The sequence below is a fragment of the Monodon monoceros genome, unplaced genomic scaffold (assembly GCF_005190385.1).
Source record: "Monodon monoceros isolate NGI ecotype Baffin Bay Population unplaced genomic scaffold, NGI_Narwhal_1 Super_Scaffold_21, whole genome shotgun sequence".
NCBI lineage: Eukaryota > Metazoa > Chordata > Mammalia > Artiodactyla > Monodontidae > Monodon > Monodon monoceros.
The window spans coordinates 35,824,370-35,849,193 of NW_021703778.1; the positions used below are offsets into that span (position 1 = coordinate 35,824,370).

The following is a 24,824-nucleotide window of genomic DNA, read 5'->3' on the forward strand; positions in this document are numbered from 1 at the left end:
TTTTGAATATTAAACTTTTATTCACCATACCCCAAATATTTTCCTTTCTGTTGCTATTATGGGCTGAATTGTGTCCCCCTCAAATTCATATGTTGAAGTCCTAACTCCCAATACCTCAGAATGTGACTGTGTTTGTAGATAGGGCCTTTAAAGAGATAATTAAGTTAGAATGAGGTCATTAGGGTGGGCCCTAATCAAATATAATTCACCTGTTATAAGAAGAGGAAATGTGGACACAGAGACCCACAGAGGGAAGACCATGTAAAGATATAGGAAGACAGCCATCTACAAGCCAAGAAAAGAGGCCTCAGAAGAAACCAACCCGCTGACACCTTTATCTCAGACTTCTAGCCTCCAGAATTGTGAGCAAATAAGTTTAGGTTGTTAAGCCACCCAGTCTGTGTTACTGTTACGGCAGCCCTAGCAAAGAAACACAGTTGCCTTGGTTTTTTTTTTTCTTAAATTTAGTTTACATACAAAAGTTAAAAAAAAATAAACCTAGTAATAATAATAAAAAATTATTATTACTGATAATTTTATGACCTTGAAAATTAAAATTTCTCCCTCTTCCATATATTGAAATATTTTAACTATTAAACAAATGTGGAATTAATTTTGGTGTGAAATATATGTACAAGTTAAATTCTTTGCTACATAGCAGTTGTCCCGACAGCATTTATTTCAGGGGAGGAAAATTTCTTTCTCCCATTGGTGAGTTATTTGTTCCTAATGTATCAACTTAGATTCATTTGTGAAATTTCCCCCCTATGACTCTTGACTTTCTACTTTTAACCTGGTACCATAGGGCTTTTATCGTTGTCATGTTGTTTTGTGTTTTGAATTCTGGTAGGGGGAGTTGTCTGTCATTGTTCCATTGTTCTCTTGTTCTCCCCCCAAAATTCTCTGGCGTTCTTACCAATTGATTTTTGTTTCTGGATGAATTCTGCAGTCACTTCAGGACGTTTGACAAAAGGCCTCCATTGAAATTTCAATGGCCATGGTATGAAATTTGTATATTGGCTTGGAGACTACCTTTATTCCCCTCCGTCTTGCGCGAGGGGTTATTTATTTAAATTATCATTTACCTCTCCCATTAGGGTTTTATAACTTTCTTGAATGACTGTTGAATGTGACAGGTCTGGCCTTTGTGGTAAGACCACCTCAACAGACTCTGGAGAATCTGGGACCCGTCCAGTCCTTGGAATCAGCTCCCTCTGTGGGGTCAGGGCCTGGGACCACACTCGGGGAGGACAAGGGCATCTTGCTCTTGTTTTGACACCCACCTCCTTTCCACTGGCTCCAGGTCCTTCTCATCTATCCAACTGGCCATTTCCTGGGAAGGGTCCCTACCTTTCCCACCCCAAATCCATCCTGTCACCTCCTGGCTGTATCAGTTTCCCAGGGCTGCTGTAACCACAAACTGGGTGACTTAATAGAAATTTATTATCTCACAGTCCTGGAAGCTAGAAGTCCAAAATCAAGGTGTCAGCAGGGCCTTGCTCCATCTGAAACCTGTAGGGGAATCCTTCCTTGCCCCTTTCTAGCTTCTGATAGTTTGGCAATCGTTGATGTTCACTGACTTGTAGATGGATCATTCCAATCCTCTGTCTTCACAAGGCGTTCTCCCTGCATCTCTCTCTTCACAAGGCCATCTTCTTAAAGAACACCAGACATATTGAATTAGGGACCAACCCTACTCCAGTATTACCCCATCCTAATTACAGCTCAAACAATTCTATTTCCAAATAAGGTCACATTCTGGGTACTTGGGGTTAGGACTTCAACATATCTTTTATGAGGGGGGCACAACTCAGCCCATAGCACTGGCTGGCCCACATGCTCCTCCCACCCCTAAGTCCCCTGATGTGTATTTTACCACCTTCCCTTCTGGTCGAGTCCTGCTTTCCCTGCCCAGGTCCCTTCTTTCTGCCTGGATCCTACTGATTGATAGCCCCACCCCCACTGCTGTGCCCTCGGCTGACCTCTTGTTTCTCCCACCAGGCATGATGACCTGAAGGAGATGCTGGACACCAACAAGGATTCCCTCAAGCTGGAGGCCATGAAGAGGATTGTGGCGGTGAGGGGGGAAGGAGGGGCCTCCCTTGGGCGAGGGGCCTGGGGATCAAAGAGCAGCTCTCCTTGGCTCCTTGTGGACCTTCTCCTAATGAGAGCCGGCATCCTTCTTCTCCCCCTTCCTTGACCCCACCACCCAGATGATCGCCCGGGGAAAGAATGCCTCAGACCTGTTTCCTGCCGTGGTGAAGAACGTGGCCTGTAAGAACATAGAGGTGAGCGCTACCCGGTGAGGGGTCTCTCATGCCCACCTCCACCAGGTGGGCATAAATAAACTGGAGCTGGTTGGGGGTGAGGAAGGGAACAATCCAGTCCTTGGGGTGGGGGGGCAGTCTGCTCAGAATGTTCCTGGTCCAGGAAAAGACACACCATCTAGACATCCCTGAACTAGATGTGGATCAGAGCAAAGGAGCCAGGGTATACCCAGGGTGCTTTCCCCATGGACCACAGCCAGCTGGGGTGATGACCTCTCACGGGGTGGGGGCACCAGTCCCTGCTGAGAAGCCCACTCCCCCCCAGGTGAAGAAGCTTGTCTACGTGTACCTGGTGCGCTACGCCGAGGAGCAGCAAGACCTAGCCCTGCTGTCTATCTCCACCTTCCAACGCGGCCTAAAGGTCAGAGGTCTCTGTTTGCCTCCCTGGGGTCTTGGCCTTGTGGGTGCTGTATTGGAGGAGTGAACCCAGGGAGACGTCTGAGCATGGGGGGACAGGCTCTGGAGGCCTTTTCCTACCTGCCTAAAGTTGGGAGAGTCAGAGGAGGCTGTGATGATGGCTGCCTCAAACGTGAACCACTTGAGCCCCTGACATTGGCCCTCACCCCCATTGATGTAAAGGGATTGAGGCCCGCAGCCAGGCAGAAGTCTGCCTTCTTAGGACAGGGCTGTGTGCGGGGAGCTGCTGACCTGGATTCCTCACCTCTGGGTGTCGGAGCCTTGGCACTGGCAGGTTCACCTGGTCTGGGTATCTATCTGTGGAGAACAATGGCTTTGGAACCTTTTCACCTGGAACTGGGTAAGGAGGACAAAAGGGTTTATTGAAAACAAATGAGCTCCATGGAGAGGAAAACCACAAAGTTCACCGAGCAGGAGAGCAGCCTCAGATGTGGAGACTGGGTTCCACGGTCAGCACAGAGAACATAAAGATAAGACCATTCCATTTTCAATAAGTTCAATACAGCCAATGATTCCTTGAGAGTTGGGACAAATTGATTATTCTGTTTAGCACCAGAAGAAGTAGTTGACTTGTCTCAGATGCCCCAGTGTATGTAAAATATCCACCTTTAAAGACCTGGATCACATTTGTTGTGGTGAAATGCTCTTTGAGGCAGGCAGAAATTGAAATCACCCAAGGGAAGGGACAGTGGGAAGATTCAAGTCCCTTAGAATTCAGTGGAGAGACTTGCCTGGTGGCGCAGTGGTTAAGAATCCACCTGACAGTGCAGGGGACACGGGTTCGATCCCTAGTCCAGGAGGATCCCACGTGCCGCGGAACAACTAAGCCTGTGCACCACAACTCCTGAGCCCACGTGCCACAACTACTGAAGCCGGCGTGCCTAGAGCCCATGCTCCGCAACAAGAGAAGCCACCGCAATGAGAAGCCCACGCATCACAAGGAAGAGTAGCCCCCACTCACCGCAACTAGAGAAAGCCGGCGTGCAGCAGTGAAGACCCAACGCAGCCATTAATTAATTAATTAAAAAAATAATGCAGTGGAGGCTGAATCTCCCCACACTATTTAAACTGAATATTCTCGCCTTTCGTTTTGTATATTAAATGCAGGTACGACAGTCTCCACTGGGTGGTTTTCTGGTTAGGATAAGATTTCTTCTGGGTAAAGAAGGCAACATCACTGCTGTTCTATTCTCTCCCCAGTCAGACTCTTCAGCTCTGATTACAGCCGTTAACTCCTCTAGTCTTTCCACACGTTTAGTTCAAATTCCTGTGAGAGGGACTCTGAAAGGTCCAGCTCATCTTGTCGTGTTCAGCTGATGCTGTAGGCCGTTGAGCAGACTGAGAGTTGACTGCCAAAACCCGGGGCGCGCGCCCCTGGTTCAATCTGCTCTGGCCAGCAGGAGGGGATGACAGAGTCTGCTTCTCTGAGGTGGGGCAGAAAGCATGGGCACTTGCATATACCATTCTTTCATTCAGCAAACACTTGGGTATTTCTATGCCCAACACTGTGCTAGGTTATTTTTAAAGGTCAAAACCAGGACTTCCCTGGCGGTCCAGTGGTTAAGACTTTGCCGCGCTCCCAGTGTAGGGGGCACAGGTTCGATCCCTGGTTGGGGAAAATCCCACATGTGTGGCATGGCCAAAAAGAAGTCAAAACCATACAATCTATCAGAGTGGCTTGACTCGGGGTTAAATCATTTTATAAGAAACATTCTGGAAATTTTGCAGGGATTTTTACTTTGACCTGAGTTTCTACAGTCTGCCCCTTTTCCCTTTTTGGAAAACCAGAGCTCATTTAGTCCATCTCAGTGCAGTGATTTCTCTAGAACAGTGGTCAGCAAACTTTTCTGTATACTGCCAGGTGATAGTAGTTTAGGCTGTGCAAGCCATCCAGTCTCAACCATGCAACTGCTCGATTTTGCCCTTGTATGAAAACGGCCATAAATGAGTGGGCATGGCTGGGTTTGCATACATTTTTATTTATAAAAAGGGCAGAAGACAGATTTGGCCTGGGGACTTTAGTGTGCCAACCTTTGCTCTAGAACATCTCTGACAGGTCATCTCCAGTGATACAGACCTCACTCCTTCATAAGGCAACTTGCTGCGTCTTAAGACAACTACAACTGTTTTTTGTTTTTATTGAAGTATAGTTGATTTACAATGTTATATTAGTTTTAGGTGTGGATTACAACTTTTTTTAAACCATTATATTGTTTTGAAACCTCCATCACCATAATTTTTTAAAATTTATTTCAGGCTCACAGAAGGCATAAAGAATAATATAATGAATATATACCCAGCATAAGAAATGAAAGATTTATCAAACAGCCAAAGGCCCTGTGTATCTTCTCCTGCTTATTATTCATATACATGTATTTATTCTTTTATTACTTATTATGCATTCCTAAATAATGTATAATATTGTTTTGTAAGCAGTATCTTATATGTGTTCCTCTAAAACTCACTTTCTTTTTGTTATTACTACTGTTAGCGGGGACTTTCCTGCACATTAGAACCAGCCTTTTCTGTCAGCCCAGGCTGAGGCTTTGTTTGCTTTGCAGCCCACTAATGTTGGCTCACTTCAGACAAACCTCCAGTTGGCAAGCAGATAATCTAGGTCTCCCTATATCCTGTCTTTATGCAATTGGTTCCTTGAATCTCCTATGAAACCCTACTATATTCCATTTTATAAGTGTAGCACAGGATCCAAGCCAGGGTGATTCTGAATCTTAATTTTGTCCTCCCGATTTTGTGTCTTCCTCCAAGATGCTGATAAGCTATTCAGACCAGGGCAACAGACTATGAATCCCGTATATCATGCTTCCAGGATGACACTCATCTGTTAGTAAATCTTCCCCAAGTACCGCATTTTACCAAACTGTGGATCCACCTAACTGCAATCAGCTGGTATTTTCCCATCTTGTTAGGAAGGATTTTAGCAGCAAGAAAATTTCTTAACACCTTTCATGTGCAAAGGGCTGTGGTTATCCAGAGATAAAATAGACATGAATTCTGCTCTTAAAATGCTTACGTGTTAAATGAAACAAAAGGCCTACATCAAAAATGGCAATCCAGGAAATGCCATGAGAGACTCCCACAAATGCTTTGCTGAAATCAAGATACATACTGTTAATAGCTACCAGCCTAGTTACCCTAGCAAAACGAAAAAGGGATTTTGGGGGATAACTTCCTGTGAGTCCAAATAAAGTGTTAAATAAAAAAGGAAAATAGGTTTTAGCAGTGGATGTGATATGATTTGACTCACAGACTCCTGCTTTTAAAATAAGTGCTTTGAAACCATCTGTTTAAAAATTAATTCCAGAATTTTAACAGGGATTACCATAATTTTCACCTGTAATTTTGTGGCTCTTCTCTTTCTCCATTTTAGAAAATCAGGGTAGCATCTACCCTTTAGTGTCCCAGCACCTCTCCCACTGCCCACCGTCCTCCAAGATTAACGGTAATTTACAGCTGCTGCTGCTCTTGTAATCTCCTGATTACAATACACTGTGTCTAAGGCTCTTCTCAGGTGTCTATAGGATGCAATAAGAGCAAAGAGAAGGGGCTTACACACCTATTCTCTCTCTTTTTTTAAAGCAATCAACAATGGTGTAATACCATTTTTGTTATTTATTTTTGGCTGCGTTGGGTCTTCGTTGCTGTGTGCGGGCTCTCTCTAGTTGCGACAAGCAGGGGCTACTGTTTTGTTGTGGTGCGTGGGCTTATTGCCGTGCCTTCTCTTGTTGCGGAGCACGGGCTCTAGGTGCGCGGGCTTCAGTAGTTGTGGCTCATGGGCTCTAGAGCGTAGGCTCGGTAGTTGTGGTGTACGGGCTCAGTTGCTCCGCGGCATGTGGGATCTTCCCGGACCAGGGCTACGAACCCGTGTCCCCTGCATTGGCAGGCGGATTCTTAACCACAGCGCCACCAGGGAAACCCCACACCTATTCTCTTTTAAACACGGTGGAGGAAGAGGAAGAAGGGCAGGTTTGAGAGGTTGCTGGGAGAGAGGAATGTAAGGATGAACTCTCGGAAAGGGAGACCAGGTTGCATTTGCTGGCAGTCCCCTCCAGCATAAATACAAAGACACCCTCCCCCTCCACACACTCCCCTAAGGAACAAGAACTTTAGGTGTTCTGAAAGTTTGCCACTCTTCCTGAGAGTGAAGCAGCCAATGCCACATACGTTCAGGTGTCAGATTTCTGCAGCAGGGCCGAGAGTCGGTGCCTTCAGGCAGCTCCCCCCCCAGGTACCCAGCACTAGCACATCATCCAGGCCCCAGAGAGGAGGCAGGGAAGCAAGAGCTGGTGGTGACTAGGGACAGTGAGTTCCACAGGCGTGGCCTCTGCCCTCAGGCCACCTGCTGCCCTCTCATGGCTCTGCCTCCACCTCTGCTCTTAGGACCCCAACCAGCTGATTCGTGCCAGCGCCCTCCGTGTCCTGTCTAGCATCCGTGTGCCCATCATCGTGCCCATCATGATGCTAGCCATCAAGGAAGCTGCCTCGGATATGTCGCCCTATGTGCGGAAGACAGCTGCCCACGCCATCCCCAAGCTCTACAGGTATACCCCAAGCCCCCGCCCACCCCTGGCCTCTCCCAAGTCTTGCAGGCTGCTTTTGGTTTTGCTTCTGTTTTTTTTATTTTGTTTTGTTTTTCTCTTCAGATGGTTTAAGGCAGTTTGGGGAACTGACAGAGATGGAGGACATTGAAGGCAGTGGCTCATACCTCTTTATGAATAGGGTTGGGGTGAGGGAGGTGAGCACAGCTTGGGCGGATATTGGGAAGGCTGGAGACGGGGGAGGGGCAATCCCGCTCAACAGTTTCTCTCTCAGTTTGGATTCTGACCAGAAGGACCAGCTGATAGAGGTCATTGAGAAGCTTCTGGCGGACAAGACCACGGTGCGTATGTGGACACACAGGGACGGGTGGTGAAAAGGAGCCAGGAAGAGGCCCCTCTGTCCTTCCTGTTCATGTGCTCTTGCCTCTGTCGGTTCCCCAGCTGGTGGCGGGCAGCGTGGTGATGGCCTTCGAGGAGGTGTGCCCAGAGCGCATCGACCTGATCCACAAGAACTACCGGAAACTCTGTAACCTGCTCATCGACGTGGAGGAGTGGGGCCAGGTGGTGATCATCAGCATGCTCACCCGCTACGCCCGCACGCAGTTCCTGAGCCCCACCCAGAACGTGAGTGGCCCAGACCCCCAGGCGGGACCCCAACCCTCGCCCTAGCCGAGTGGGTAGGCGGGTCTCCGGGAGGAGGTGCCCACTGTCCCGCCTGTCTCCCCCTCCAGGAGTCTCTGCTGGAGGAGAACCCCGAGAAAGCCTTCTACGGCTCCGAGGAGGACGAGGCCAAGGGCCCGGGGTCAGAGGCGGCGGCCTCCACGGCGGTGCCGGCCCGAAAGCCCTACGTCATGGACCCCGACCACCGGCTGCTGCTGCGCAACACAAAGCCTCTCCTGCAGAGCCGCAGCGCCGCCGTGGTCATGGCGGTGGCGCAGCTCTACTTCCACCTGGCGCCCAAGGCGGAGGTGGGCGTCATCGCCAAGGCTCTCGTGCGCCTGCTGCGCAGCCACAGGTGCGCGCCCGCCCCGCCCACGCCCGGGGGCCGGCTCGCCCCGCTTCCCCGCCCCCCCCCCCGACCCAGAGGCCTGACACCCTCTGCCCCAGCCCACCTATTCCCCGCCCAGACCCCAGTCCTGCCCTCCCCGCGCTGGTGCCCTCCCCACACCGCTCCTCTCCTCCCTCCTATTCTGCCCACCTCCCTTCTCCCGACCTGCTGCCCCAGCCGAGGGGCCCAGGTACCTCTGACCCCTCCTCTCCACAGCGAGGTGCAGTACGTGGTGCTCCAGAACGTGGCTACCATGTCCATCAAGCGCCGGGTGAGCAAGTGACCAAGGCCTGCCCTCGCGGTCCGAGGAGTGTCTCCTGCGGGGCTAGGGGTACTGGGGAAAGGCAGGATGGGGGGAATGCCCTGGCTGTGCAGAGTGTGGGAAGGAGAGACCCCAAATGCAGGTGGAGAAACAGGGCCTGGATCCCGAGGGCCGCTGAGGGAGGAAAGCCTGATGAAGAAAGACCGGGTTAGATCTGAGAAGGAGGGAAGAATCCAGGACTAGAGGACAGTGAGGGGCAGGAAAGTTGCTGGGTCCTGGGTCAGGAGAGGGGGAGGGGCGCTCTGGAGGAGAAGCAGGTCTCAGGCTGAGGTGGAGCTCCCTGGGGCTGCCTCTCTCTTGCCAGGGTATGTTTGAGCCGTACCTGAAGAGCTTCTACATCAGGTCCACCGACCCCACCCAGATCAAGATCCTGAAGGTGAGTGATGGACAGACGTGCCTGTGGACTTTCTGTCCCCCACCCCCATGACCCACTTGAATATCCACAGTGGCCACCTTGGTGCCTGCCTGTTTCAGGGGCTGAGCCCACTGTTGCTCCAGCCAGAAGTGTTTGCTCAGGAAGCCAGGCTAATGACAGTGGGGAGACAGGGTGAACGGAGCTGCCCTTTGCCCAGTACCTGTTATACGCCTGCCACTTATCACATATGAAGTAATTCGATTTTCATGATCACCTCAGGAAGTGTACATTATCTCTATTTTATAAAAATGTAGACTTAGGGAGGTGAGGTAACTACCGAAGGTCAGGTCTACTACTCCCAATTCATACTTTCCCTTGGGACTTCCTTGGTGGTCCAGTGGTTAAGACTCTGCGCTTCCAATGCAGGGGGCTAGGGTTCAATCTCTGGTCGGGGGACTAAGATCCCACATGCTGTGTGGTGCAGGCAAAAAAAAAAAAAAAAAAAAAAGAATTCATACTTTCCCTGCTGCAGTCTCTGTCTTCTACCCACAGTGTAATTACCCTCACACACCTACGCCCTCAGGCTGTCGTGCAGACATACCACCACAGAAAAGGCGGCAGGAGCCCATACCCACGTTCCATCCCTGCTCTGCCTCATTACTGAGTAACTTCCTTCAGCAACAGTTAATCCTCCTAACCCTTCTGAGCACCTATTGTGCATCTCACCGCTAGATCTAGGGGTATCTAGGGGTACAACAGAGAACAAACCAATCAGGCACCCTGCCCTTGTGGAGCTTACAAAATCTCGCTGGGGTGAGGAGGAGACATTGGGCAGCTAATCACACAGCACAGGTAAAAATCCATTTGCGAAATAGGATGTAAAAGGAAAGTGCAGAGAGCTGTATGAGCATAAATAGGTGGACCTGATCTAGTCTGGTGTCAGGGAAGTTTTCCTTCAGGAGGGGAGGCTTGAGCTGAGGACTGAGACATGCACATGAATTCTCTAGGTAAATGCAGGGACAAGAATGGGAAGAGGTGCTCCACACAGAGGAAACAGCATATGTAAAGGCCAACAGGAGGGTTGTGATTAAAGGCCTGTGTGACTGGGGCATAGAGGGTAAGGGGGAGAATGGTGGGAGATCAAGGACTTATAGACCATGGAAAGGATGTTGGTCTTTATCCTGAAAGCAACTGGAGGCTTTAACTTTTCCTTGAAGGTAGAGAGGTGACATGATCGTACTACAAGCATACTCTGTCAGGGAGTCCATTTAAGAAGCAAACTGGTCCTCCTGCATTTTGGATAAGTTTCATGATCTGTCAGTTCTCTCATCAATCTAAGGATGATGCAGGGCTGTCCTGCCTGAGGAATGTTTTCTGGTTGGTGAAGTGTGTGTTTGGAGTGAAGGTTTATGAAAGCACAGAAAGCCCACTGGCCACCCTGCCCATTTTCTGACTCCCTGCAGCTGGAAGTGTTGACTAACCTCGCCAATGAGACCAACATCCCTACTGTCCTACGGGAATTCCAGGTACGGGCCAGGGGCCAGCTTACAGTCAGAGAGGCCCATGAGAGTTGTCCTGCAGCTCCTTGTGCTTAGTGAGAATCGGCCTGGTGGGGCAAACCTTCTCTTAAAAGCCCAAAGTGGAGAAACTGTTGTTTTACGTCCCCTCCCAATGCCTTCTACTGGCTTTGGGTTAGGGAATCACTGGGTGACGGGTGAGGCTGTCATTCCTTTTCCCAGAGTTTAGTCTCTGACATGATGAGTCATTGAATGAGGGGTAACAGCTTTCTGGAAGGCCACCCTCAAGCCTGCAGAGTCACTGCCGAGTCAAGTCTGAGGGATCACTGCCTTCCGGGGGTCACCCTGTTGTGGTGTCCACAGACCTACATTCGCAGCATGGACAAGGACTTTGTGGCAGCCACCATCCAGGCCATTGGGCGCTGTGCAACTAACATAGGCCGAGTCCGTGACACCTGTCTCAACGGCCTGGTGCAGCTGCTGTCCAACCGTGATGGTCAGTGTTTGTCTGTCTGCATGTCCAACTTTGATGACTAGTGGGTGCTGCGTGCATGTCTGACTCTGATGGCCAGTGGGTGTCCACCTGTCTGTCCAGGAACAATGTGTGTTCATCTGTCTGTCTGCCTCAACTAGTATCCAAGTGCTCCCACGTCTCTGAGGGCCACTGGAGAAGTACGGGGGGTTGAGGAACACAGCCAGGGGGCTGGGGGCATTGCAGGTGTGCCTGTTCATTGTGTGTGGTCATCTGACTGTCCCGGGCTCCTTTCCTGTCCTACAGAGCTTGTGGTCGCAGAGTCAGTGGTCGTCATTAAGAAGCTGTTGCAGATGCAGCCAGCACAGCACGGAGAGATCATCAAACACTTGGCAAAGCTCACAGACAACATCCAGGTCAGGGAGTGACCCCGTTTCCTTTCTCGACCCAGTGTCCTCCTCATGATTTTATAATTAAACCCTATAATTAAACACAGCCTTAATAAAAAATCAACTTCCAAACCTTCCCTACTGGCTCGAAAGGTCTTAAGGTGGGAGGAGGGGAAAGATGAGACCATGTGACCCTGGTTCGCCTTCCCTTTGGGGATCCCTTGCTGAGCTTCAGCCTGTACCACCACTCAGGTTTTCTCTAAAGTTCTGGCCGAGGGTGGCCAGTTGACTAGGCCTGTGTTTTTGTGTCACACTGCCAAGTTGAAACATTCAAGCAAAGGCATTCCTGAAGATTCAGGGAGAATAACAAGGCAGTAAAGCATTGAGGGTACAATGGATCCAGAAAATCAGTCTTTTATACTAAACTGTGACTGAATTTGGGGCTTGAAGGCTCTGCCCATGCTAATGAAACCCTAGGGAAGAGGGGAGATGCTGCCCGGGAAATACCCAACCTTTAATCTCTCTCCCATCACCTCCCACTCCTATTTCCAGAGAAGCCCACGATACAACAGGCCAGCACAGATGGGAGGAGTGCCGATTCCTTGGCAGACCAGGTGCCCACCCACATTCCCACGTTTACCCCAGACCTGACTCCTCTCCCACACCCACAGGTGCCCATGGCCCGAGCCAGCATCCTGTGGCTCATTGGCGAGTACTGTGAGCACGTCCCCAGGATTGCACCCGACGTCCTGAGAAAAATGGCTAAGTCCTTCACAGCCGAGGAGGACATCGTCAAGCTGCAGGTCATCAACCTGGCAGCCAAGCTCTACCTGACCAACTCTAAGCAGGTACAGATTGAGAGATGCCTCCTAAAACACTCTGGGCCCCAGAAACAGCCCAGGCAGTGTTCTGTGGGCCCTCACCAGGTAGGCATGAACTTTAGCACCTCTTTCTTTTTTTGGTCACTTTTTTTTCTTTTTCGTATTTTATTTTATTTCTATTAATTTTTATTGCAGTATAGCTGATTTACAATGTTGTGTTAGGTTCTTCTGTACAGCAAAGTGATTCAGTTATACATATATCAGCACCTCTTTCTGAAGAGGGAGTTCAGGACAGGTGTCTGGTCTGCCCAGGTGACCAGTGTTCCCCCAGTGTCCACAGCTACTCCAGGGCCCCAAGGGCCTAGTAGGGATGGTGACCACTGTTGAAGAGGCTCTTCTATGGGGCTGTGACTTCCAGTCTGGCAGTGGGTGTGTCCCTACCTGCTGCCTTTGGAACACTGGGGCCAGGGGGAGGGCCCAGCAGTGATAGGCACTGATGGGAGAATATGTGTCCCAGGAGATGTGGTCTCTGCTTCCTCCCAAAGCTTGGTGATGCTTTGCCAGTCCATGCCGGGGATGAGACGGCAAGCCTCTGCTCAGGCTTGGGTGGTATTGGCAGCCATCGTCATTACTAAGGTGAAAGGTTATGAGGGGCACCATAGCCAAGGACATGGCTCAACTGAGCTGGAATATCAGGATATTAGAAACCTCTTGAGTGTCCAGCAGCCTCTGAGATGGTCCCAGGAGATTCTGCTAAAAACAAAGTGTAATGTTCAGAGCTTCTCAAGGTACTGGCGACACCAAGCACCCTGACAGTTCCCACACTCAGTTAAGTGAGGCAGGGGTTGGCAAACTACTGCCCATGGACCAAGTCTGGCCTGCTGCCTGTTGTTGTAGATAAAATTTTATTGGGACGCAGCCACGTTCATTCATTTGTTTATTGTCCGTGGATGTTGTCGCTGCGATAGAGTCCATATGGCCTGCAAAGCCTGAAATAGTTACTCGCACCCTTTATAGATAGAGCTTGCCAACCCTTGGAGCAAAGCATCTGGGCCATACCCTGTAGATTGTGACATCCCTGCTGGCCTGAAGGTGGCCTCTTTGCCATCCCATGGAGTCTTTGGATGGTGGCACTTGTGCGTCTTCTGTGGCTCCTTTTTTTTTTTTTGCGGTACGTGGGCCTCTCACTGTTGTGGCCTCTCCCGTTGCGGAGCACAGGCTCCAGACGCGCAGCCTCAGTGGCCATGGCTCACGGGCCCAGCCGCTCCGCAGCATGTGGGATCCTCCCGGACCGGGGCACAAACCCGCATCTCCTGCATCAGCAGGTGGACTCTCAACCACTGCGCCACCAGGGAAGCCCGTTCTGTGGCTCCTTTGATCACGGTGGCTAGAGAGGGCCCCAGGGACGCAAGCTGGGGAGGCAGGGCCGTCACATGCTGGGACTCTTGTCAGGAGCTGGAAAGGACAGCAGTTGTGTAGAAGCAATGAGGGGCTGGATCTGTGGGTGTCAGTATTGTGGGAGAAGCAGATTGGAGACAGAGAAGTTAGAGGGAACACCACTGGAAGCCTTCAAACAAATATTTGTGTGCCTCCTTTATTCAAGTGGGAGGAAGGAGCAGGCTGGAGGAACGTTAGAATAGATGAAGCAGCCTGGGTGGGTAGCGCCCCGGTAGAGGGGGCGTCTGAAAGGCTCAGGACTGAGCCAGAGTGGTGCTGTTGGCATGTTTTCATTAGCCTGGGTGTGCTCACGTGGCATTTCCCCAAGTTGTCACTGTTAGCTACATGCACATTTATTCATGAATTTATTTAACACGCATTTCCTGAGTACCCACTATGCCTGGCACTGAGCTATGTCCTGGGGTGATGACAATGAGCGAGACATGTTTACTGGCCTGCAAGTGCTCATAGCCAAGTAGAGGAAACAGCACAAAACGCAGAGCAATAAGGGCTGGAGTCAGGGTTGGCACAGAGAGCTGTGGGTATATATATAGCTGAACGCTTCTCCTAGGCAGGACACAGGGGTCCCAGCCCCCATCAGGCCACCCAGAGTAGGCTGTTCAGGCAAATGGAACCTCCAGGTACCCTTTACCCTAAGGCCAGTCCTTCCAGGCATAGGCCCCTTAGAATGGTTCTTTGACTCGATAACAAGAGCTTTCCTCCTTCCTACCCTCCCTATCTTTCTCTCTTCTTTCTTCTCAGCCTGTTCTGGGAGTGGTGGAGGAAGGGGAATTCTTGGCACACTAGGAGAGAGGTGGTCTGGATGTGTCCATGTCCGTCCTGGCAAAACAGCAATGATACTTCCCCCATCCCAGTACCAAGGGTGACATTCTGGACCTGCCACAAGGCCACAACAATCCCAGCCATCCCTCCCACCTGCTGAGCCATCCATTGCATGCCAGATTCCGGCCCAGGCTGAGGCCAAGGAGATGAGGGTCCAGGCCTGGATGCAGCACTGACTGGCTCCTTAACCTGGGGAAAAGTCACTTAATGACTCTGATTCTCCCCTGTAAATGGGCGCAGTAGCGCCCACCTCTCAGAAGCGTTATGGAGATGACATGAGGTAGTGAAGCACCTAGCACAGTATTTGACACTAGAAGGCACTCCATAAATGGTGGCTACCACTGTCATTTTGTGACAGGTTAGACTAGGTCAGGATCAGGGCAGAGACTGAGATTTGTGGTCCTGGGATATGGCTACCTTGACTGCAGGCTGTGAACCCCATATGACGTCAGCAAACCCATAGGCCGCTGCAGTTTGCTCTGATCTTGTTAGGACCTTCCAGGGAGGATCATGGCCTCTGAGACCCCTGGGCTGCTCAGAATCTACTCAGAATATACTATGTGGGTCAATGGGGTGTGAGGGCAGCCCCTGCCAGGGGGATTCCTATGTGTTCCCCCTTTCTCTTTGTCACCTAGTTCCCCCCAGGTGATGGAGCCTAGAAAATGTGAGGTCTAGCAGAATGTTCCAGACCTTCACTCACTCTGGCACCTCAGGGTGGAAAGATTGGCCCAGCCTGGACTAGGTGGTGTAGGAGTGGGCTTAGGGCAGTGGAGACCACAAACCTGAGGAAGAATGGCACCCAGGGCCAAGAGGGAGGTTTCCAAAAGGGCAAGCTCTGTTGCTGGCCAAGTCAGTTGTCAGAGTTGGCGTTGGGAGTCAGGGCCGGGGAGGTGGGAGAAAATGCAGGGTCTGGCACAATGGCAGGTTGGGAGGGAAAGTCAGGTGGAGGCAGCAGTGCTTGGAGCTGTTGGCCAAAAGAATCTGGTTCATGGACTTCCCTGGCGGTCCAGTCGTTAAGACTCCGCACTTCCACTGCAGGGGACACAGGTTCGATCCCTGGTCGGGGAACCAAGATCCCACAAGCCACAGGCATGGCACAAAAAAGAAAAAAAAAAAAAAAAAAAGAATCTGGTTCAGAGACCTCCTGTGTCCCCACCCTCTGTGATGGCTACTGACCCACTTCTTGTCCCCCAGACCAAGCTGCTGACCCAGTATGTGCTGAGTCTGGCCAAGTATGACCAGAATTACGATATCCGAGACCGAGCACGCTTCACCCGGCAGCTCATCGTCCCTTCGGAGCAGGGCGGGGCCCTCAGCCGTCATGCCAAGAAGCTCTTCCTGGCACCCAAACCAGCTCCAGTCTTGGAGTCATCCTTCAAAGGTGGGAGCTGAAATCCGGAGTAACCTTCCTGGGGGAGGGGGAGAATTGGCCAGCAACCCGGTCCCAGCCCTTCCCCCTGAGGTCTCAGTCTCAGCCAGGTACCAGCCTTCGGTGGGCAGGACTTCTGGAGAAATGCCAGTCCTGTGCCCCTGGCCTAACCCTTTGCCCATCCTGCAGCATCCAGGGCTTGCTCTTTCACCCGCTCACAACCACCACCACCGTCAACTCACCTGAGTCTCTGCCCTCCCAGGCAGGATGGGCGTCTGGTTTCTCTCCTCTCGGGCTCTCCTTTCCATCCTACTCCCTGAGCAGGCACTATATGTATCAAGATTTTACCTACCAAGGGCCCAGGAAGGCAGGAAGTAGAAATCCATACAAAGGAGAGCTGTAGGGACTTCCCTGGCGGTCCAGTGGTTAAGACTTTGCCTTCCAATGCAGGGGGTGCATGTTCGATCCCTGGTTGGAGAGCTAAGGTCCCACATGCCTCGTGGCCAAAAAACCAAAACATAAAACAGAAGCAATGTTGTAACAAATTCAATAAAGACTTTAAAAATGGTCCACGTCAAAAAAATCTTAAAAAAGCAAAAACAAAGGAGAGGTGTATGTTTGTAAGTGTCCTGAGAAGGTGGCTGCCAGCACTCACTGGGCTGTCACTGGAGGTCAGCCCAAATCCCCAGCCCCAGGCCCTCTGCCTTGCCTCTTCTTTCGGTCTGGTCTCCCGTGACAAGGGCTCTGAGAGATGTGGGAAGGGGAGGGTCCCCCAGCTGACTCTCTGGACCCAGGAACCTACTCAGGAGGGGAACTTCCTTCACAAAGCTCGGTTCTTCTGCGTATCTTTTTGTTCTGCTTTATCTTTCCCTGGACCACAGGAGCAAGGAGATTCTGAGGGATGGGGCAGATGTGGAAACCTCCCAGGAAGAAGGGGAACGGTCCCTTTCTCCTCCCTAACACCATCCCCACTTACAAGTCTCTGGGTTGCCCTCCTCTGGCTCTGACTCCCTCCTGCTCCCATTTGGACTCAACCCTCCCCACGGAGTCCCCAGCCTGAGCAGACACACCTCCCTGCCCTTTGACCCAGCCTGGCCAGCCTCTTACTCATAGTTGCTACCCTCGCCCCAAGCAGGCCTCTTTCCTGAGCCTGGCTGTGCAGAGGCACCACCCCCGTTGCCCTGGGAGAGAAGCCACACCCGCATCTCTGCTTCCCCAACAGGCACCAGGGCAGACAGGCAGCAGTAGCTCTGGGCCCAGAAGCCCCTCCTGCCCTCCTCTGTGGTCCCAGCTCCCCCAACCCCTCAGCCCCTGATCTAGTCAGCCATACAGTCTTTTTTCCAGCATGTGGGCCTGGAGATTCAGTCAGGGCAGAAGAGCCATTAGGGAACGTGTCCACCCCTCTCTTCTGTCTAGCTAGGGAGTTCCCACCAGAATTGCCACCCGGCCCCACCTAGGAAACAACTCCCAGGGCATTTCCTCACTGCCACTACTGTCTTGACCTCTCACCCTGTCCCCAGACCGGGACCACTTCCAGCTGGGCTCACTGTCCCACCTGCTCAATGCCAAGGCCACGGGCTACCAGGAGCTCCCAGATTGGCCAGAGGAAGCCCCGGACCCATCTGTGCGCAATGTGGAGGTCAGCAGGGGTGGAGGGTGGAGCTGTGTGTGGGGAAGGACAGACAGCAGGGAGCCATGGGAGTGCCAGCCTGGCCCTCCTGACACCCTCCCCACACGCAGGAAGAAGATCTCTCCCTTATTGAGACCCATGTGGGCCTGTTGGGCGAATACACTAAGGTCCCCCCGCCCTGTGTGCTGTGTGCCCTCTGCTCTGTGTGCCGTGCTCTCTCCCAGCCTGTGCTGCCCCCTCCCTCCCCCTTGTATGCTGCACCCCTGTGCCTTCCCTACACTCTGTTCCTTCCTGCTGGCAGTGCCGCTCTGTGAGTGCCTCCCCTGCGTGGACAGGGTCCCTTCCCTCCCCCCATTATTCCCTCTTGGGGACAGGACCAGGTGGGGCCCTGAGAAGAGCTAGAGTGAAAGAAAAGAGGGGCTTGTGCTTTCCTTCCCCCTCCCCATCCATGATTTAATGGCTCCCCGCCCTCCACCCCACAATCTCCAGGTACCTGAATGGACCAAGTGCTCAAACAGGGAGAAGAGGAAGGAGAAGGAGAAACCCTTCTACTCAGACTCCGAGGGAGAGTCAGGGCCCACAGAGTCTGCAGACAGCGGTGAGGAGATGGGCAGAGCTGGGGCCCTGTGCTCCTGCCTGCGTGTGTGCCTTTTGGCTGACTATCTAGCGTACCTGTGTGCTCCTGTATTAGGTGGTCACGTGTCCAAGAGGGTGTGCGCCTCCTTGTGTGCACCTATATGTGTGCTTATGCACTTGAGGATTGCACGTCCCAGATGTGTGTGTGCTTGTGTAGGTCTATCCACACGGGTCCATCTGTGTTCCGGTCGGTCTGGTTGGCGTCTGGGGCCGGGAGCAGGTCGGGGGGTTGGAGGGAGAAGAGGTGAGTTTGCTTCTTCAGTGCAGAGTCTGAAGCTGGGTGTCCAGGGCTCCCCAGGAGGCCTGCACACGAGGGAGGGAAGCCTGAGACAGTCCTTCCACAGACCCTGAGTCCGACAGTGAATCGGACAGTAAGAGCAGCAGCGAGAGCGGCTCTGGGGAGTCCAGCAGTGAGTCCGACAACAAAGACCAGGATGAGGACGAGGAGAAAGGGAGGAGCAGTGAGAGGTAAGATGACTGGGCGGCTCCAGGGATCTCCCCTGGAAACGAAGGGCTAACCCCCAGCCTTAGCCAGTCTCCTAAGAGTCCCTGAGCCTCCTCAGGAGCTGTTCTGCTCACGTGATGGCCGCAGGAGGTCTCTGCGTGGGGCGCAGCATGAAGAAGCAGTCAGGGAAGGGCCCTGAGCTGGCACAGGCTGGTCTAAAGCTCTCACTGCGACCCAGGCCTAGGAGCTCAGATGTGGAGTCCACTGGCCCAGGCTCCCCACCCTCACCCCCAATGTTCAAGGCTTTCCCTGCTCTTCTGTGACGCAAGAAGGGATCATCCAGGCTGGGCCCAAGCCCTGTTTGCCCCCTTTCCTCCAGTGAACATAGTGAGGAGGAAGGTAAGAAGAGGAAGATGAAGAAGAGGAAGAAGGAGCCAGAGGGACAAGAAGGCGGCTCGTCCTCAGAGGAGGGCAGTGACTCCAGCAGCAGCTCCTCAGAGTCTGAGATGACATCAGAGACAGAGGAGGAACAGGCGGAACCTGCCTCCTGGAGGAAGAAAACAGTGAGCGCCTTGGGGCAGGATGGGGATGGGCGTATGGACCAGGGCCCTCCCCAGCCTCTGGGCCAGGCCCAGGCATCTCCCCATAACCCAGCCTGGGCCAGCGTGCTCCCCTTCCACACTCACATCCCGCTTTTCTCTTCCAGCCTCCCAGCAGCAAAAGTGCCCCTGCAGCCAAGGAGATCTCCCTGCTTGATCTAGAGGACTGTGAGTTTGGGTGGTAGAAGTCACAGGGGGAAGGAGGCCTGGGGAGTATGACTTAGGAAGGGCCATGGGCGCTCTGGGCTAGGTTCCTCGGGGGTTTGGGGTGGGAGGAGCAGACAGAATCCATCTTTGGGCCTGAGAGGGCAGCAGGACAGCCTCTCCAGGTGTGGGGTTGGGGTCAAGGATGGATATCTCCATGGAACCACCAGGCTGCCACGTGCCTCACTGTCCGTGGCGCTGAGCCGTCTACTCCCTAGGCCCTGGGCTCCTGCTCGATCCAAGCCAATTCCACTTTGCCTCTCCCTCGTCATAATGTTTCTCATATACTCCCACAGTCACCCCTCCCAGTGTCCAGCCTGTGTCTCCCCCCACGGTTGTGTCCACCAGCCTGGCTGCTGACCTGGAGGGCCTGACGCTCACAGACTCCCCCCTGGTGCCCTCGGTGAGTGGGATGGGGAGGGACAGGGCTGGGGCAGGGACACATCTCTGTGCCACATCCTACGGTATGGATCTGTGTGAAGGGGCTGTGATGGAGGGATGGCTTTGAGCCTCCGTTGCTGTGACCACAAGCAGGGACAAGGCTGGGACGGGCTCTCGCCTTGTTGTCCATTTCCGTGCTTGCCCTCGTCCTCCCCCTCCAGCTGCTGAGCCCGGTGCCGGGGGTCGGGAGACAGGAGCTGCTGCACCGCGTAGCTGGCGAGGGGCTGGTTGTGGACTACACCTTCAGCCGCCAACCTTTCTCTGGGGACCCCCACATGGCGTCTGTGCACATCCACTTCTCCAACAGCTCTGATACCCCCATCAAGGGCCTACACGTGGGCACCCCCAAACTGCCCGCTGGCATCAGCATCCAGGAATTTCCTGAAATCGGTGCGGAAGGGCCTTGGACGTGGTGGAGAAGGAGGCTGCTGGGTGGAGCTGGTCTTTCTGTGGCTTCTGAAGCCCCCCTCTGTGCCAGGCCAGGGTCTAGGCTGTGGGGGTGTGGAGATAGCATCTAGCACAATCCACGGACAAGACAGACTAGGAAATGAGCAAGTCCGTCTCAGGGCAAGAGGTGCTTGAGCCTTGGTTGTTTCAGCACTGACTTAAAGGGGGTGAGGGTGAGTGGGGGAAGGGTGTTGACATTTCAGGAGAAACTCAGGAACAGTCTCTCCAGGGTCTCAGAGGGCCAGGATTCCATAGAGGAGCGGTCAGCTCTGCAAGTGGAGGGGAGAAGGGGTCAGGGTTCCGGACCTGTCAGGCGATGCTGTCTTTCTCTCCCCCTTCCCCTGCCTCACACTGCTGCAGAGTCCCTGGCACCCGGAGAATCTGCCACTGCTGTCATGGGCATTAACTTCTGTGACTCGACCCAGGCGGCCAACTTCCAGCTGTGGTATGTTTCCAACTCATGGAGCGGTAGGGCGATGGCTAGGGAGAGGTGGGGTCAAAGTAAACTGGAGCTGGAGGTGGTGTTAGGTGGGGCCACATCATGATCTGGTGTGTCTGGAAGGCATCCCAAGACCTCAGGTCTCTTACCTCCCTCTCCTGCTGCCTCCAAGCCCTCCCTTCAGACACAGTGCAAGGTGAGGGGAGAGATGCTGGCCTCACTCCCTCTCCCTCTGTCTCCTCCTACCCTTCCCAGCACCCAAACCCGACAGTTCTACGTCTCCATTCAGCCACCTGTTGGGGAGCTTATGGCCCCTGTGTTCATGAGTGAAAATGAGTTCAAGAAGGAACAGGGTGAGTGTTCCCTGGAGGTGGGCAGGGAGGGTGCTCAGGACCATCCACTGGGGCTCATTCAGCTCCACCATACAGTCATGCTGAGGGAGCCTCAGCTTCTGCAGATGGAGGGAGGCCTCACAGCTTGTGGCTCCAGCAAAGGCTTCACAGAGCCTGGGACACTTCAGTGAGGCTTTGGAGACAGTCTCAACTCAGCCAGGCAGAAAATTCTAGGCCAGAATTCCAGCTGGGGGAAACATTATGAGTAGGTGTTAGTGAAAATTTACAGGAAGAAAGGAGGGGAGCCGTTTGCTTTAGGGCATAGGAGCCCTTAGCAATGGTGAGTAGTGAAAACAAAGCTGAAAATATGTTTGGTCTAGTTTCTGGAAGCCTTGAACGCGATGCTAAAGGATTTCGGTCCTAAAATTTCAGAGCTGGAAGGGGTCACAGAGGTTATTGGGTCCAACTCCGTCGTTAGAGAGGTAAGGACTGTAGACTTCGTTTTCCTAGCAGTAGAGGAGTCATTGAAGTTTCTGAGCAAAGACGGGGCCAGGTTCAGACTCCTGCTTCAGAAGGAGAAATCTGGCAACACTTACAGCTAGGACTGGAACTGAGAGAATCTGCAGCAGGAAAAAGAGGCAGAACAGCGTAAGTGGGAGGCAACATGGGGCTTCATGAGCCCTGAACGTGCCACTTGCTTGGTATGTGACCTTGGACTAAATTCTGTGCCTAGTTATAAGGCTATTACAATAGATCTGATGAGAGATGGTGACCAGGATTAGAACCACAGCAAAAAGAATGAAAGGCTGAGGTGGGGGAGAGGGAAGCCATGGGCGTTTGCCCTAAGAAAGTGGAGAGGGAGACATATAAGCTGGCTCTAGCATGTCTGGCTTAGATACTAGGGAGAATGGCAGTGCCGTTCACCTAGACCAGGGGTTAGCCAACTTTTTCTCTAATGGGTCATAAAGCAAATGTTTCAGGCTTTCTGGGTCACGTGATCTCTGCTGTAATTTGCCGTTGTAACCCAAGAACAGCCACGGATAATACATAAGTGAATGAGTGTGGCTGCATTCCAATAAAACTCTATTTATGGACACAAATTCGAATTTCATATAATCTTCATGTGTCATGAAATATCTATCTTTGATTTTTCCCCCAGCACTTAAAAAATATTAAAAACAAACAAACAAACCATTGTGGGCCATGCAGGTGGTAGGTTGTATTTGGCCTTCAGGCTGTAATTTGCCAAACCCGTGACCTGGAAGAAAGAAGAATGGATTGGGCAAGGGAAAGGGGGGGACGATCTTGGACAGTTTTGGAGAGGCTGCTTTTGAAATACATTTGGGAAATTCAGGAAGAGGTGTTTAATATGCAACTGAAAATGTGGGTCTGTGCCCAGGAAACACTTCTAGGCTGGAGTCAGGAGCATAGCGGTGATAACTGAAGCTGTGAATATGAGTGAGATCACCCTGGGAGAGAGATGGGTGGGAAGATAAGAAGGTCAAAGACCTTCCTTGAGGAAAACCTGCCTTCTTCGGGAGAAAAAGGAGGGGAGGGAAAAGAGAAGGAACAGTGAGAGGTGGGAGGAGATCCACGAGAGATGAGGAGGTTGAAGAGTGCCTTGGATGGTCTGCAGGCCAAGATGACCGAAGACCTTCAGATCCAGCAGATAGGAAGCTGCTGCCAACATCAGAGAGAGCGGGTCATTGCAAAAGGGGGGCAGAGGCCAACTGCAGTGGGTTGAGGGAGACCAGGGCTTGGGGAAATGGAGTCCTCTTTGGAGGACCAAGGACCGAGGACCAACCTCGGTCATTGGGGAGGGAGACACAGCACTAGCATGATGACGTATCCTCTTTCTAGAGAGGACTTCTTAGGATCGAGGAGACTTGATATGGAGAGACTAAAGGTACAGGGACAAGAAAATGTCACTAGTTAGGAGCGGAGGGCATGACAGCGACAGGAGAGGGATGTCCGTTCTCAAAAGGAGGAGAAGAATGGCGGAAGTAGCAGAAGGAGGGGAGAGAGGCTGAGGAGGAGGCGGGTAGGAGGGCAGACGGAGGAGCTCGCATGGCTGGGTAGAGCATGTGAGTGGAGAGGAGAGGTCAGACCCGTGGAGTGAGGGTTTCCTGGGATGCTGTGAGTGCCTGGGGACGTGACGAGTCCTGGACAGGTTTGGAGCTGTTGCCACATGTGAAATTAGGGGTCCACCTGTGAGGGCTACATGTGACATCCGGACTCTGGCCTGTCGGGTGAGGACCCCCAGTGATCTCTTTGTGAGGACTCGGTCTCCAGGAGCTGGGAGAGAGTTGCACTTGGGTTGGAGGGCCAACCAGGAAAGACGAAAAGGTGGAGGAAACCTCTAAGTACTGACTGGCCACCAAGTCCACTGGCCACTCCCAAGGGGCTGGTGGCCCAGATGTCTGACAGTGGGGAAGCACCCAGTCAGTTTCTGCTCAGCAGTATGGATAGAGCCCTGGGTGGGGTGGGAGGTTGACCAAGGCTCTCTGAGGGAGGGCCAGGTCCGAGAGGGAAGTAGCCCCTCCTCAAGACTGGTGAGGGAGATTCAGACCTGCCCTGCCTGAGTAGAACCTGGTGAGGGTGCTCAGTGGGCAGACCCAGCGGTACCCCCCGTGGCCTTTGCCCTCATCATAACCTCTGTCCCCAGGAAAGCTGTCAGGCATGAATGAGATCACAGAGAAGCTCACGCTGCCAGACACCTGTCGGAGTGACCACGTTGTGGTGCAGAAAGTGACTGCCACTGCCAACCTGGGTCGTGTCCCTTGTGGGACATCTGATGAGTATAGGTACTGACCACCAGCAGGGGGACGAGATGGGCTCTCGGTCCTGATTTGAAGGAGGGGCCCCATGCCTCAGGGTTGAGCTCATTCCTCTACCCCCACCTCAGGTTTGCAGGGAGGACGCTGACCAGCGGGAGCCTGGTCCTGTTGACCCTGGATGCCCAGCCCACTGGAGCTGCCCAGGTGACAGTCAACAGTGAGAAGATGGTGATCGGCACCATGCTGGTGAAGGACGTGGTACAGGCTCTGACCCAGTGATCCTAAGTGCTGTGACCTCTTTGACCGTCACTTGTCCCTCCCTCGTGACATCTACGCTGTTAGCCTCTCTCTCTCTTTCTTTCTCTCTCTCATATCAGACGACTCATTCCAGATAGCATCCGGGGGTCCTCTCTCTCTCTGGTCATGACCAGGCTCCCTCCCAATTCTCCTCCCCGTGGGTTCCTTAGTGACCTGTGCAGAGGGAGATGGCAGGGCTCCATTCAGTCCTCCCAGCTTTGTGTAGCTATTTATGTGGCAAAATCTTAATAAAATGTCTTCTCCCTAGATGCTGGCTCACCTTTCCTTGCTTGTGGGTTCTGCCTAAGGGGGTTGGCGGGGGGCGGGGGGAGAGCTCCTAAGAGTGACTGTGTTTGACCCTTGTGAATGATCACCACTGACCTTCTAGGGGAGGCTGTGACTGACTCTAAGAGGTGACTCTGGTTGGACCCCCAAGATGACCATCTTCGAGTCTCCAGGCATCTCTGTGTAAGAGACATCTGATCGGGGATGGGGAGGTCAAGCTGGAAGAACTCCCTGGTCCTTTCTTATGAGCCTCTGCAAAGATGCCTCTTCGACATCTGGCAGTCCCTTTTGGTTCCCCTCATGGGCCCTTGGGAAGGAGAACTCATAATGTGGGGAATTCTCAAACGTAGGTGCAAGGTTCAAAATATGTCAACTACATCTAGATATGGGGCCTAGAGCCCCACCTAGCTGGGGAGATG

At 52.7% G+C, this 24,824-nt stretch overlaps 1 protein-coding gene across 4 annotated transcripts; it reads left to right on the plus strand.

Moving 5' to 3' along the window:
• The first annotated feature begins 1,997 nt into the window (after positions 1 to 1,997).
• On the plus strand, positions 1,998 to 24,387 carry AP3B2 (adaptor related protein complex 3 subunit beta 2). 4 transcript variants are annotated; one of them, XM_029238124.1, is made up of 26 exons: positions 2,007 to 2,077; positions 2,214 to 2,288; positions 2,593 to 2,688; positions 7,143 to 7,303; positions 7,575 to 7,641; positions 7,742 to 7,924; positions 8,032 to 8,315; positions 8,565 to 8,619; positions 8,975 to 9,046; positions 10,489 to 10,551; positions 10,906 to 11,038; positions 11,321 to 11,430; positions 12,075 to 12,251; positions 15,699 to 15,885; positions 17,394 to 17,512; positions 17,614 to 17,670; positions 17,993 to 18,101; positions 18,484 to 18,607; positions 18,964 to 19,147; positions 19,291 to 19,351; positions 19,684 to 19,790; positions 19,990 to 20,218; positions 20,636 to 20,720; positions 20,970 to 21,067; positions 23,712 to 23,850; positions 23,952 to 24,387. In XM_029238124.1, exons 1-26 carry the CDS (start codon positions 2,021 to 2,023, stop codon positions 24,100 to 24,102), a joined length of 3,183 nt encoding a protein of 1,060 aa, XP_029093957.1. In that variant the 5' UTR covers positions 2,007 to 2,020; the 3' UTR covers positions 24,103 to 24,387. The 4 variants fall into 4 exon arrangements, with proteins under 4 accessions (XP_029093958.1, XP_029093957.1, XP_029093959.1 ...); XM_029238125.1 differs by lacking the exon at positions 17,614 to 17,670 and having other exon boundaries at positions 1,998 to 2,077; XM_029238126.1 differs by lacking the exons at positions 2,593 to 2,688; positions 17,614 to 17,670.
• The last annotated feature ends 437 nt before the right edge of the window (positions 24,388 to 24,824 follow it).